General features: G+C 41.3%; 1 protein-coding gene across 2 annotated transcripts; it reads right to left on the reverse strand.

The window, feature by feature from the left end:
• Window positions 1-994: 994 nt before the first annotated feature.
• On the reverse strand, window positions 995-2029 carry LOC127677732 (immunoglobulin-binding protein 1b). Of its 2 annotated transcripts, XM_052172747.1 has the most exons (3): window positions 1539-2029; window positions 1341-1342; window positions 995-1260 (listed from the first exon to the last, which is right to left on the reverse strand). In XM_052172747.1, the coding sequence occupies exons 1-3, from the start codon at window positions 2027-2029 to the stop codon at window positions 995-997; spliced, it is 759 nt and encodes a 252-aa protein (XP_052028707.1). The 2 variants fall into 2 exon arrangements, with proteins under 2 accessions (XP_052028707.1, XP_052028706.1); XM_052172746.1 differs by having other exon boundaries at window positions 995-2029.
• Between the last annotated feature and the right edge of the window lie 13010 nt (window positions 2030-15039).

A 15039-nucleotide genomic window follows, 5' to 3' on the forward strand; every position in this document is an offset into this window, starting at 1 on the left:
ATATTTGGAAAATATTCCTGTTACCTCGTACAAAATCTAAGTCACTTAAAAAATTCGGTTTACTAATAATCTACTGTATAACTACAAAAACAATTGTTACACAGGTCTCTTCAGGTCCCAAATAGTTTCTAGGTATTAGATTTTACAAGGAACATCTCACCACTTTTCCATAAGTGGTGTAAATCAATTTCTACATATATAGTTGTGACAGTTCTGAGTCAGGTACCTCTAGTTTTATATTTCATAAGTATTGTTACATTTTCACTCTCTTGGGATGCTGTTTCTAATATAGACATTAAGATTAAAAATAAATGAAGTCATATTTAAATCTCAGCGATGATTATAAACCTTCCACTTTCACTTCAACACTATGTTGCAAAGGTTCAGACACTTCATAACTAAAGAAGGTGGTTGTTCTGTAATGTCATGCATCTAGTTGGGTGTTTGACAAGCTCAGCCTCCACATTCATTAGGCCATTTTTTTTTTTTTGGTAACATCTTCCTGTGGGCTTCTCAATTTGTTGTTCTAAAACAGCTGCACACAGATATGACCCAATCTTATATAAACTATGTATTTTCCAACATAGTGGTTTATGTCAGGCCCAGATATTAATAATAATTAAAAACATACTTTAATGAAACTTACGTGAATGTTCTCTCTGGATATATATTTTTTCCATGGAAAGGTATTTTATTTTATTTTTTTAAAGATAAATCATACAGTCAATGATTATACAGACGTTTCTCTGCACTCTTTCTATCCACTTAAGAAACTGCAATACACCACGGTGAGTGCAAGGCCTCAACGAGAGCACCGAACATTGACTAGGGTGCAAATAAAACTTGATAGTGGCATTTTATTGAATACAAAGCAAGATTCAGTATCTGCCTTTGTTGCACACGCCTGAAGCAGGGGACCAAGGAAGGGAAGAGAACAGGGTTTTCCTTGTCTGGGAAGGTGAGTGTTCCTTCGTCCTTTGACACTGAGGGGGCATTAGCCCATGTTCTGCCGGTTACCATAGCCCCTAGGATGGGTGTCCTTCCAGTCATCCCACTCCTGCATCCTGTGGAGGGCATTCTCATCATCATCTTCCTTTTGTTCCAGGTCCGGCTCTTCCTGCTCAGATAAAGCAAGAGTCCCAGGTGGTGGAGTCTCCTTTTCTGCTTCCTGAACAGATTGTGAGACCTCACCTTTCTGGCGCTGCTCGTACCAGTCATTTACGGTCATAGTTGCCAGACTTGGGTACCCAGATCCAAAGACTTGTGCTTGGGCAACACTTCGAGTGAGGACGAAGGGTTTTAGTGGAGGCCTCTCCTCAGTAGACATGGGAGATGCTGACGCCTCACCTAAGGAGTCTCTTTCCCTCAGGATCTCTATCTCCTGGTCGATGCTCTCGATCTCATCCAAGCTGATGCTAATCCACCTGCGAAGTTGAAGGAGGTAATATTCCCTGACACGCTCATCATCTGCCTGGCCACTCACCACTGCCGATTTCAGAGAAGACAGCCTCTGCTCCACAGCCTTCTTTTGCTTGTACCTCTGGATTTTGGACTGCCTCTGGGATGCCATGGCAACGAGGTTGTGCTCCAGGGAGTCAGAAGTGGCAGCAGCAGGGTCACCTTCCGGTGAGCTGCTCTGGGTCCAGGGCAGCTGAAACTCGGCCACATGGTAGTTGTGGCTCTGAATTAGGAAGTTCATGAAGTGCTCTCGAGCATCCCGCAGGAGGTCCAGGCGTTTGCTGGGACCCACCAGCTTCAGCGTCAGCGCGCCCTTCAAGGCCGGCAGCATCAGGTACTTGAGGTCAGCGGAAGCAATCTCTTCCCAGTCTTCATTCCTGCTGAACAAATCGAGCTGCGATAACATGTCCGAGGCATTCTCCAGGAGGCTCAAGGCCTTCCTCACCTTCTCCTGGATTGGCTTGGAGCCTGTGGGCTGGGTCGCAGCTTCCACCTCCTCCAGAAGTTCTGTGCTGGTTTCCAACAGCTCCCGGAGCTTCGGCTTCTGCAGCTCCTCTGTATACGACGCCATCTTGCCAGAGGGAGGAACCCGGAAGTCTCTAGCTTATCGAGACAGAGGCTCACTCTGCAGCGCAGGCTGGCCTAGAACTTTCTATGCAGCCTGGACTGGCCTGGAGCTGGCAATCCTCCTGCCCCAGCCTTCGGAGGGCTGAGATGGCAGGTGGTGCCACTGTGCCCGGCTGCTCCTCTATATCTTATTGTACTATATTCCTTCCCCCCTTGTGATGGTGTGGTGTGACACACTGCCGAGGTGATAAAATAAAATGAGAGGGAAGATGTAGGCATGGTAACCATTGCTAAGCTAACAGAGAAGAGCCACTTGAACACAAGCACTCTGATTAAAGCCCTCAGCTGATCTACTAACTGAAATGGCTACGAGTAACTGATGCACCAGGAGCCAGTACAGCATGAATGCATTGATAATGAGTGAATCCTGTCTACGACAGGACAGGACAGGATGGGACAGGATGGGACAGGATGGCAAAAGACTTCACAATGCTTCTCAGTTTGGTAGGTATGCAGTTGGAAGCATGGATTCTTTATGGAATTTGTCATTTGATTTTTTTTTTTTTTTTTTTTTTTTTTTTTTTTTTTTGGCTATCACTGATGGTAACTGAAACCACAGGGTTCGTGTGTGAGGGTATTATAGGTCTAAAATAATGTTAAAATTTAATAATAGATACGTTGTTATCTCTACAATGTATCAGTACATTTTTCTCAAAATCTCTTGCCATTTGATTTTTAAAAATTTTTTTATTATTATTCTTTAATCTTTTTTATACAGCCCAGTTGCTATTCCCATTCCGGTCTTGCCTTCCGACAGTTCCTCATCCCATTCCTCCTAAATGTCATGGTTTTTAGGACCTTCTTTTTCTTTTTAAGATTTATTTTTATTTTATGTGTATGTGTGATTATGTATGTATGGGTAGCAAGGTGTGCAGTGCCCAAGGAAGCCAGAAGAGGGCGATGAGTTCCCTGGAACTGAAACTACGATTTGGCTGCTGGGAAATGAACCCAGGTTTTCTGTAAATGCAGTTTGATCCTGGAGACATTTCTTTAGCCCAAATTTGAATTTCTTGACTGAGTACCTGTGTAGTTTAATAACATATGTGACCTTCAATGTAGCAATTTTTTTTTCAAGATAATTGATTTGGAGAACTCTTAGATTCAGTTCCTTCTTTCCTGATACAGACATAGCTGTACCCTCACATTTTCAGAGTAATTTATAACACACAATATAGACACATATGTTATGTCTGGTTGCAGTTTCTATTTTAGCTCCTATTGTATTACAATCCTGATTGAGTTGAAGGTTCAAAATAAAGAGCATAATGATTGTATAGCTAAATATATTAAGCATTAACTGTATAACTTAATATTACCTCTTAAATTCTTACATTTGAATTTAGAACTTGAAAACTTGGAGCTGTATCATGCAAAATTATTTTTATTTTACAATGTGTGGATTTTTGTTTATTGCCCAATGTTTAGTTGAACTTAAGTAATGCCATATAAGTTGACTTTATTGTTTATAAAAATTAAAATGAAATAAACCATGGGATTAATTATTACTGTACAAAAATGTTTATTACAGAGGGAAGAATTAAAAATCGATCTGTTCTGGTAGATAAATAATATTTGACTACATAAAGAAGACCTTATTTTCTTTGGGTTTTAACTTTTACTTCCATTTTTTCTTTACAAATATATTTTTACCTCATTTTGCACCCCCCATTCTTGTTTGGGATTTCCAAAATTACGTGATGATCCTTATTTCTCTATTACTTTTAAAAATATTATGGTTTTTAAAATGCAAAATTTAAGGCCAGCATGCATTTAAAAGCTTACTTATTAATGGGTCTCATGGAAGAACAATTTAATAAAAGCCCATCTGTCATATCTATGTCTTTTTCACTTCAACCGATTTATTTCCCCAAAGAAAAATCTGCATGCCATTTTCCAGTAGGAGAGGAGAACCAGAGCTGAACTGAAGTGTGAGGTCAGCCAACTCTCTGCAAGCTTCAGGTGTGAAAGTGTCTATGGCCTTTGTGTCTGAAGCGGTTGTTGTCACAGATTTTTCATTCAAACTTCCAAGAAAAGTCGTCCATCTTCCACCAGCCTGCGATGTTTGAGAAAGAGCAGATCCATGGTCCAATACTGCCTCCCAGTCTTCAACAGTGTCTGTTTCCTCCACCTTGTGATGTGAGAATTGTCCTCTTGTCTGTAGTGCTGGCAAAACCTATGCAATGGATTTGGACTAAACTGATGCTTTGAGTCAAAACTATTGTCAGGTGGGAAAAAATACAACTGGAATTGCTTCCCAAACAGCTACATACACAGAATGATTGCTAACAAGAATTCAATCGGAAAGGGCAGGGCACATCCCCCCTTCAGCCTTATTCTCTTTCTCCTTCTCTCCCTCCCTCTTTGGCAGAGCCAAACTCAGAGTTATTTGGCAAACCAGAAATGTGTCTTTGTATCTCTAGTCTCTACATCACAACCTCCAAATCCTGTCATGGCAACAGTGGAGACCAATGAGACAATAAATAAACAGCCAATGTGTATATATATCCTACAAATACTTCATTTGTAGTTGAGGAAAATTTACATACAGTGGATGTTCATGTGTTGACTGAATTTTGACAGCTATCTATAGAGTAGAGTCATGTATGCCCCATTTCAAACAAGATTCATTAGGAATGCCACCCAAGAAAATTAATTTCTGTATTATAACCACTCTCAGCTTATATAGGCAACTGTTATTTTGATTTGTGTCAGAGGCAAGTTTTTCAAGCTCCTGAATCTTGAATAAATGGAATCAGTGTAATATTCACGTGCTTTCTACTTTTGATCACCCTTTTTTCTTCAATATAGGAAAACTAGTATAATTTTTATGGAAATTAATATTACTATTGTTTTTATTGGTAGTAATATATTGGATAGTCACTTAATAAGTTCATTGAATCCATTATGGGATATGTCTCTTCATAACTATTTGATCTATAAGACAGATTTTATAGGAGAATTAACTGTATTTAAGCTGCTAGGTAATATAAATAAATATTTAGTTGGGTACATGGACACATTCTTGTGATTTCAGCCCTTGGAAGATGAAAGAGGAGTTCAAGGCCAGACAAGAATAAGTGGGATCCTCTCAAAAGGACAAAATGATTTTACAAATGACTTACCTTATGGTATCTGATTGTTTAATATTTTAAATGCTAGCAATCCTAACCACCCAGCACTTTAAAATAGGTTACATTTATTTTGCTATCTCCAAATTCATGACAACTTCCACCTGTGGGACATTTTAAGCCATAAAATTGGAGAGCAAGGAGAAGATACAAAGGAGAGGTAGGTAGGTAAAGGAAACTATTTATCTTGTACTTTGGGCAAAGGTACTGAATGGCTGGGTACCAGTGAGCTCTCTGAAAATACAAGGGAGTCTTCCTAGCCTGGGTCACATCAGGAGGATTACTTAAGTGAAACTGTTAATTGTGGGACCACTGATGAAAAATGAGATGAGAATAATTTGAGAAAATGCATCCAAACATCCAACTTTCTTAAACTGTGTTCAAATCTAGGGTGAATGAAATTACTGTCAGTGACTCTGCTCGTCCTAGCTTGTACTAGCAGGGAAATATGTACATTGAGGATTGTAATGCATGTTTACCCCAATGCATTGTTATGTTGAAAGATATTTGCTGTTGAAATAATCAGAGGAGTGTTTTTCCCTGTGGTGGGTAGTGATTTGTCTCTCACTAACTGATACAAAGACAAAAACTTGAGAAAACACTAAGGAGGACCCTTCCACATTCTCTCACTCATTTCAGATTTTTAGATCTGTCACAAATGCAGCCTGAAAATCTCAGCAACGAGGATGTTTTATATACAGAGATATTTGAAGCCAGCAGTAACTATCATCTGTCAACGCAGGAAAGCAACACTCATTTGACTTTTGGTTTGGTCTCCTGAGACTCAGCTCTACAGAGATCACTTGAACTCAAGCTCACAGCTCAAGTGGATGGATTTGTGTGCAAATGCAGAACAAGATGGTACAATGGGGTCTTATAGTACACATGGGTCTTCTGAGGCCTGAACTTATAAGTAATTTGTTCCCAACAAGACCTCTGAGATCAGCTGAAATGGAAGAGTGACCCCTCTGTAGGAGAGAGTCACCAGCGTCTCATTTTGTCAACAGGAGAAAATTGCAGAGTTACTCAAGACCACAAAAGCTCCAGGAAGGAGCATTTCCCTGAATATATCTGGAAGCAATGTATCTTAACCAAATATCACATTTTAGCCAATAAGCTATAATTTTTTCTATTATACATTGTGCACATGTATATACATGCACAATTCATAATGTAGAAACTGATATTTTAGCAAGCACTTTTTTAACTTGAAATTTCGAGCCATAATTTTCTCTGTTTGGACTTATAATTTTATCAGTTCACAGTTCAATGCTAGGTTCAAATAATAAGTAGATGAATTGATTCATTCTACTAACCAAGAAAAGCAATGGAAATATGGCTTCACTTAAGATACCTTTTAATAAGACAAACCACACCCATGTCGTCAGCTCATGACTCCATTTCGTAAGGTTTGTAGCTTTGCTTCTGGTTCTAGGAAATCAGCTCCTCCCCCTCCTCTTTCGCATTCTTCTTGTTGTTCTTGTTACTCTTGTTCTTTTCTTGTTGTTCTTGTTCTTCTCTTCCTCCTTCTCTGTCCTCCTCTCCATTCTCCTCTTTCTCTTTCTCCTCCTCCTCCTCCTCCTCCTCCTCCTCCTCCTCCTCCTCCTCCTCCTCCTTTTTTGGCACAGTCTCACTATGTGTTGTCCGGGTTAGACTAAAACTCTCTATGTAGACCAGACTAGATTCTAAATAATTGAGATTTCCATGGCTTTGCTTTCCAAGATCTAGGATTAAACTCATTGGCCATCAAGTATAGCCAGAAGTCATGATTTTATAAATAACACATAATTCTAAATTATATAAGATGTAATTTAAAAACATATTAACGATTTGGGTTGATCTCATGCATGAATTGATAATTATGGTAGGTTTTATTGGTCTAATATTATTATTCAATGTAGTTTTTGAAAAATATTTTTTCTCTTATCCTGACTATACCTTTCCCTTCCTCCCTCTCCCCCAATTTTCCTACTTCCTCCCTTTCCCAGATCCACTCCTTTCCCCATGTCCTCCCATGAATATTAATTGAACACAGTACAAAATGGTACAATAATATCAGGCACAGACCCTCATCAAGCCTGGGCAAGGCAACCCAGTAGGAAGAAAAGGCGTCCCAAGTGCAGGCTAAAGAGTCACTCTTACTCCACTACCTGGAGACCTACACAAACATTAAGCCAACAACTATAACATATATGCAGAGGATTTCAAGAAAATTAATGCTAAATTTATGTATAGGAAAGAGGCACACTCTTTTATGACACTTGTGTAAATACACAAGTCTAAATATTTAACATGGATCATTCAAATATACATTAGGAAAGTGTTCTCTTTAGGATGCTGAGGAACTGCCAAGAAATGTATGGCTGTTGGGGATTGGTTCTAATGCTTTGTCTTAATTCAGCTCCCAAAAGCACACAAGAATCTGTAAGTCCAGGTGCTTAGGGTGCCTGTCCCCAATTGGTTTTCAGTTGATTAATAAACAGCCAACAGCCAATGGCTGGGCAGGGTGAATTCCCAGGAAGGAGATATAGGAGAGAAGGAACAGAATCACCATGATGTGGAAGCAGAGAGATCAGACTTAAGTGCTATAGGAGAGAAATCATCTAGCCATGTAGGTGCAAAGGGAAAGCAGCCCCATGGGAGGACTGCCCAGAAGGAAACAGGGCAGCAAAGATAAAATTAGATTTAGAAAATGTTAACTCAGGAATACCGGAGGGGAGTGTGTTCTAGAGGAGGGGAGATTTGGAAGTACCCAGACACTGAGCTAGTTAAGGCAGATTAAATATAAAGGTAACATGTGCATCTCTCTTCATTTGTGAATCCAGAGCTCTTAGGGGGGGCAGGATGCAGAGTCACATGCATCCAGCAGGAGCATGGAGTGGCTATGAACAATTCTCTGCTATATATGCTAAGATCAAACTTAATAATATAGCAAACACTATATAAAGAATATATAGCAAGCCCCAAATATGACAGAGAGAAAATGAAAACACCAATCAAGGAGTATACATAGACTGGTCAGTGACCTCAGGCACATGTGTAGCAGAGGACTGCCTTGTCTGGCCTCGGTGGGAGAAGATGTGCTTAATCTTGTTGATACTTGGTGCACCAGGGAAAAAGGATGCTTGTGGGGTTGAGGTGGGGGTGGGCAGGTGGGTAGGGGAACACTGTCTCAGAGGTAGGTTGGGGGTGGGGCAGAGAACTTGGGGAGTGGGGAGCAGGAAGAAGATCAACTTTTGGAATGCAGATTAATAAAATAGTTTAATAAAGAAATATATGCATCAATTGATCGAATCTGCTTGGTCTTTCAGCTGATGTCAAACATTGCAGGTTATGGCATCTTGGCAGAAAGGGAACTTCAGAGTCTTTAGGACACTGTATTCTCTCCTCTTCACATAAATTCTGATTTTTATCTTAGTCTACCTTTAGTTCTCTGGACTTGATTTTGGTTGGTGTATAAACAAGATACTCTGTTCACAGTGATGGAAAGTCCCTGAAAGGTTTTAGTCTATAGGAAAACTATGGAAAGATTGACATTTTAGAATGATTTTTTTTTCATGTGATTTAGGGGACACATATTGTAGGAAGTAGCCTGCAGGCAAAGTGACAAGCCCAAATATTGATATAATACTAGTAATGAAATTGTACTTGAATCAAACAAGGGAAAAAAGTGTGAAGAAAGTGGGGTTAATTATGAGTTTGTAAATTCATGTGTTTGCAAAACTGGGTTACTGACTAGAAATAGGAAGTGAGAAAAGATTAGAATTCTAAGATAGTATTGGATTCTGCGATGTGCACATGCACATTTAAAATGTATTTTTGGTGGTCTCTAAGAGTTGGAAATATCAAAATTGGAATTCTTCCTTGGATGCAGCTATAAACTGAAAACCTGTTTGGGCCAAAGGATTTGGGGTTCACTAACAGTTTCAGTTCTGACCATAATTTATATCCTCCTGAGAGTATAGAGAGAATACAGTAACTAGAGTCAATGGCCCCATGCAAATTACAAGTAATGCTGATATTTAAGGAGTGTCTAGAAAAACACAAGTAACCATGCATGCGGAAGAGCACTGGCAGCATACAACAGAAAGCCCTTGGTGTAGAGGAACGTTAATCCAGCAACATCCTTGGGTGTGATCCTACCAGAAAGCACACAGGCTGGAATACAAATGCTCCCTTAGTACACACCTGTAATTCCAAAGAATGTAGGTAAGGTCAATTTGTAGAAGAAAGCAGCCATGTTGGAAAGTGATGTCTAATGGAGGGTGAGACAAAGTGATGAAGCAGAGAAAGATTTGATAGAATGAGTCAGAGGAAATTCCCAACTCATCATAGGAAGGAGAGGCGATTGAAGAGAGTAGCACACACATAGAAAGGCAGAGAGAGGGAGGGGGAGGGGGAGGGGGAGGGGGAGGGGGAGGGGGAGGGGGAGGGGGAGGGGGAGGGGGAGGGGGAGGGGGAGGGGGAGGGGGAGGGGGAGGGGGAGGGGGAGGGGGAGGGGGAGGGGGAGGGGGAGGGGGAGGGGGAGGGGGAGGGGGAGGGGGAGGGGGAGGGGGAGAGGGAGAGGGAGAGGGAGAGAGGGAGAGGGAGAGGGAGAGGGAGAGAGGAACAGAGAGAGGAGGCAGTTTTACCAGGACAGTGGGATAGTTTTAAAGAGGCAGAACAAGCCATTGAATGAAAAGAAGCCAGAAGTTTAGAATCAATTTTCTCGAGTTAGTTTAAATCTAAGCAAAGCAATTCAGTCAGAAGCTGAGAGAAGCTGAATTCAATCAGTCAGCTTGGAGAGCAGTTTGGGCCAGACCAGCTGAGTTAAACCAGGAAGTCTGAGATCAGAAAGAACTAGAAAAGGGTGAGCTGTAAACCTCTGAGATGGCAATTCAATCTGGAGAATAAAAGTTAACTCTTATACCTAGGTGAGGTTTTCAAGAGGGAATCCAAACAATATTGTTCAGTGCTCAAGACAAACCAATAAATCAATCATCTGCACATGTGGAAATTAGGAGCCTAGTTCATTTAGTTATCTCGATTAATGAGCTGACATTTTGACTTTCTACTAAGTACTTAGATATGATTCTGGGGAATAGTGCGATTAAAATATCAGAACAAATATAGTTTCTGTCTCCAAGGCCTTTGTAATCTAGAAGGAAAGGTACTGAGTGGTAGGGTATCTGGAAACAATTATTGGTTTTCTTCATAAAACATATTATGAAATACATTTTCATGAAGAAAAGGCACTGGATATAAAAGTCCCAGTAAACGGACTGGTTCAGTATCGTAAAGAGCTAGAGGAAGGGTTTTCTTTGTTTGTTGAGGGAAATAACTTAAGTCCATAAGTTGAAGTATGAGAAAGGGACAGCTGTGTTCAAATTGAGAAGCTGCATTCTGGAGAGAAATAACAATTAATGCAAATTCACTACTGGTTAATATGATGATCATAGCAGCGAGAAACATGGAAGACAGGGAAGCCCATGATCAGAACAGACAGGTGGGTTCCAATGTGTAATGATTTATATGCTGGATTAAAAAACATAAGTTCTACGTGTGAGAGGACCAGGGAGAAAATCATTGTGATGTAGCCTTTTAATCATAATAACTTGTAATAATATAGGCTTACCAAAAGACATGTCTGGATTCTGGCTAAAATGTAATGCCATGACTCGGTGAGACCTCAATGACTAGATTAAGTGTCAAATGTAGAATGGAAAAACTGTAAATCAATATTGAAGCTGAGCTCAAAATTTGGATAAATGCAGACTGAGGGCTAGCCTCAGTCAACTGTTAGACCAGTCAGTCTGTCTTAGGGTTTCTATTCCTGCACAAACATCATGACCAAGAAGCAACTTGGGGAGGAAAGGGTTTATTGAGCTTACACTTCCACATTGCAGTTCATCACTAAAGGAAGTCAAGACTGAGACTCAAGCAGGTCAGGAAGCAGGAGCTGATGTAGAGGCCATGGAGGGATGTTTCTTACTGGCTTGCCTCCCCTGGCTTGCTCAGCTTGCTCTCTTATAGAACCCAAGAATACCAGCCCAAAGATGGTACCACCCACAAGGGGCCCTCCCCACTTGATCACTAATTGAGAAAATGCCCACAGCTGGATCTCATGGAGGCACTTCCCCAACTGAAGCTCCTTTCTCTGTGATAACTCCAGCCTGTGTCAAGTTGACACACAAAACCAGCCAGTGCACAGTCAAAGCACATTTTCAAGTCCCTAGTCTGTAAGGCTTGCATATGCAAGGGAAGTTCATTGCTTCTCTGGAAGAGGGAGAGGGCAACAGAATGGAGACCAGAGAAGGCCAGTGATGGAGTAACAGCTTCTACCCAGGAAATTACTGCTGGAAATAAATACCAGAGTGAGCTCTGTTTGACGTTAAACATCATCGGTAATGTAAATCATGGTTTGAGAAATCTGTTTAACTCCATATATGCTCCCAGTTTCTTGTTTCTTTTGTACTTACCCCCTACTTTTGTTCCCTTCAGAATATTTCATAAATCCCTCCATTTGAGAATTATCCCTAACCAACTGCTTTCCCCCTTCACTCTTGGGGATGCGTATGTGAGACAAGGCTGACAAAAATCCTACCTAATTAATATGGGACTGGTACAATAGCTTGACCAGTGAGGTACAATCATGTGACTCTTAAGCACTAGAGTTTAATCTGCAGCCGTCACATGGAAATCTGGATGTGATGGTGTGTATCCTCGAAATCTATGCTGAGCAGTCAGAGACAGGTGGGCCTCACTGGCCAGCCAGCCCAGCCCAAACAACAAGCCCGGTGCTTTTCACCCTCAGAAAGAGCAAGAAAGATTTTAAGGCTTTTCAATAGCTATCAACAAGCATTCAGTATAGAGAGCTAGAACATGTGGAGACCATCAGTCTTTAAGGCTACACCTGAGTCCAACTCTGTGTCTTGTTTCAACACACTCTAGGCTAGGGCACAGCGCCAGGCAGTAAGAATTAAATGATCATCTATATATGATAGGATCCTCAAGTTATGTAACATCATCCCTTTTAAACTTTAGCTTTGCAATGGCTCTTATTGAGTATATCTTAAACACATATTCATCATACCTGGATCCAGCATCTCCCATAGAGTTACTTCTGTCTCTATAGAGAGAGCAGTAACACTGATATTTAGCAGTGATTTTGAGAGCGTGCCTAGTACCCATGGAGGCCAGAAAAGGACATTAAATTCCTGAAAGTGGAGTTACAGGGAGTTGTAGGCAACCATGTGGGTTCTGGGAAGTAAACCTAGGCACCCTGGGGGTACAGACAGTCCTCTTTACCACAATTAGAGTGGCTCTTAATGTGTCCCTAACACTAGCCACTCCCTGTGCGGATTTGAATGAGAATGGGTCCCATGGGCTAATATATTTGAATGTTGGTCCATAGCTAGTGGAACTGTTTGGAAAGGATTAGGAAGTATAGCCCCGTGAAGGGAGATGGGGCACTGGGGTGTGGGCTTTGAGGTTTCAAAAGCACATGCAATTTCCAGTTAGTCCTTTCTACCCTGTGATTGTGTGACAAGAGGTGAGTCCTTAGCTACTGCTCCAGTGTCATGTCAACTTATCTGCTGGCATGGACTCTACCATGATGGTCACACAACTTAACTCTCTGAAATGTAAGTCTCAAATAAGCTTTTCTGTAAGCTGACATGGTTATGCTTTTATTACAGCAATAGAGCAGTAAATAAGATAGTCACATAAGCAGTGAGCTCTATTTTAGATGCTTTATCAGTTTTCCCTTCTTGCTATTGCAACAGCCATAATGATCTACCAGGCCCACCAATTTTAATGGGCATGAAGGGCATGAAGAACTGTGTCCTCTTTGTTTTCTTTCTTTCTTTCTTTCTTTCTTTCTTTCTTTCTTTCTTTCTTTCTTTCTTTCTTTCTTTCTTTCTTTCTTTCTTTCTTTCTTTCTTTCTTCCTTCCTTCCTTCCTCCCTTCCTTCCTTTTTCTTTCTTTCTTTTCTTTCTTTCTTTCTTTCTTTCTTTCTTTCTTTCTTTCTTTCTTTCTTTCTTTCTTTCTTTCTTTCTTTCTTTCTTTCTTTCTCTCTCTTTAATCTTTTTTCACAGCCCAGTCATTGTCCCCCTCCTCTTATGTCCTGCAACAGTTCCTCATCCCATTTATTTTCTCCAGTCCCCAAGAGGATGCTCCCATCCTCCACGACCCCACCCCACCAGCCTCCCTTCTCTGTTGGGTCTCAAGTCTTTTAAGGGTTAGGTACATGTCACTGAGGCCAGACCCAGCTATCCTCTGCTGTATATGTGCCAGGGGCCTGAGACCAGTTACTGTATGTTGCCTGGTTAGTGGCTCCTCAGTGTTTGAGAGATCTCAGGGGTCCAGGTTAGTTGAGATTGCTGGTCTTTCTAGGGGGTCACCCTCCTACTCAGCTTCTTCCAGCTTTTCCCTAATTCAGCCACAGGGGTCTCCGGCTTCTGTCCATTGGTTGGGTGTAAGTATTGTCTTAGTCAGATGGTTGGTGGGCCTCTTGGAGGGCTGCCATGCTAGGCTCCTTTCTGTAAGCACTCCATAGCATCAGTAATAGTGGCAGGCCTTGGTGCCTCCTCTTGAGATGGGTCCCACTTTGAGTTGGTTACAGGATCTCCCTTCTCTCAGGCTCTTCTCCATTTTTGAAAATTTTGTTCTTTTAGACAGGAACTATTCTGGGTCAGTTTTTGATGGTGGGATAGCAACCTCATCCCTCTACAAGATTCCCTGTCTTTCTTCTGGAGGTATATTCTACAAGTTCTCTCTCCTAATTGTTGGGCATTTTATTTAAGGTCCGTCCCTTTGAGTCCTCAGAGTTTCTTACTTCTCAGGTCTCTGGTACATCTACTACCTCCTGAGGTTGCATATTTCCATTTATTCTGGACTTTGGGGCTTTGCTTCTGTCTCCTGTAAACCCCCTCCCCCTTCCTCCCCCCCATACCTGATAATGTTCTAAGGTCTACTGTTGCTTCACTTTTTTTTTTATTAGATATATTCTTTATTTACATTTCAAATGATTTCCCCTTTCCTGGTTCCCTTCCACCTGAAAATCACATAAGCCATCTCCCCTCCCCCTGTTCCCCAATCACCCTTCTCCTGCTTCCCTGTCCTGGTATTCCCCTACACTGCAGCATAGAGCCTTTCCAGGACCAGGACTTTGGTGTCCAACAAGGCCATCCTCTGCTGCCTAATTTTGCAAACCTGTTTGCAGCTTTTGCAAATCTGTTTGAGCTCTTATTTTCAATTATGTGGGTAAGAGGTCAAGAACCTGGAAACACCCCCCTTTTACCACTTTGCTCTCTGACTATGAGGGAGAGAACTGGTTGTTGTGGCAATTCTCTCTGAGACCCAACCTGTGCTTCAGGGAAGCTTCTTAAGTGCTACAATGTAGTAAGTGAAAGTCAACTTATTCAGTTCTTTAAAGAAACTCACTACCACTCCGAAAGTTAACAACTCAGAAACCTCAAGAAGGCTGAAACTTATCAGGTTCACTAGACCTCTTCCTCCTTGTTCCTGTTAGGGTTTTTATTGCTGTGAAGAAACACCATGACCACCATGACCATGGCAATTCTTATAAAGGAGGATATTCAATTAGAGCTGGCTTATAGTTTTAGAGACTTAGTCCATTATCCTCATGGTGGGAGACACAGTGCTGTAGATGGAACTGAGAATTCTACAACTTGATCTGCAGGCAGAAAATAGGACTGTGAACTGTACTGGGATTAGTTTGAGCATATGACACCTCAAAGCCTGGCCCCATAGTGACACATTTCCTCCAACATGATGATAGTAATTTCAACAAAGCCACACTTTATAATAGTTCCACCCCCTATGT

This window comes from Apodemus sylvaticus, chromosome 2 (assembly GCF_947179515.1).
Source record: "Apodemus sylvaticus chromosome 2, mApoSyl1.1, whole genome shotgun sequence".
In the NCBI taxonomy this organism is placed as follows: domain Eukaryota; kingdom Metazoa; phylum Chordata; class Mammalia; order Rodentia; family Muridae; genus Apodemus; species Apodemus sylvaticus.

Excerpts from the sequence above, each read along its gene's own strand:
- LOC127677732 (XM_052172746.1), bottom strand. The coding sequence starts at position 2,029 with ATGGCGTCGTATACAGAGGAGCTGCAGAAGCCGAAGCTCCGGGAGCTG.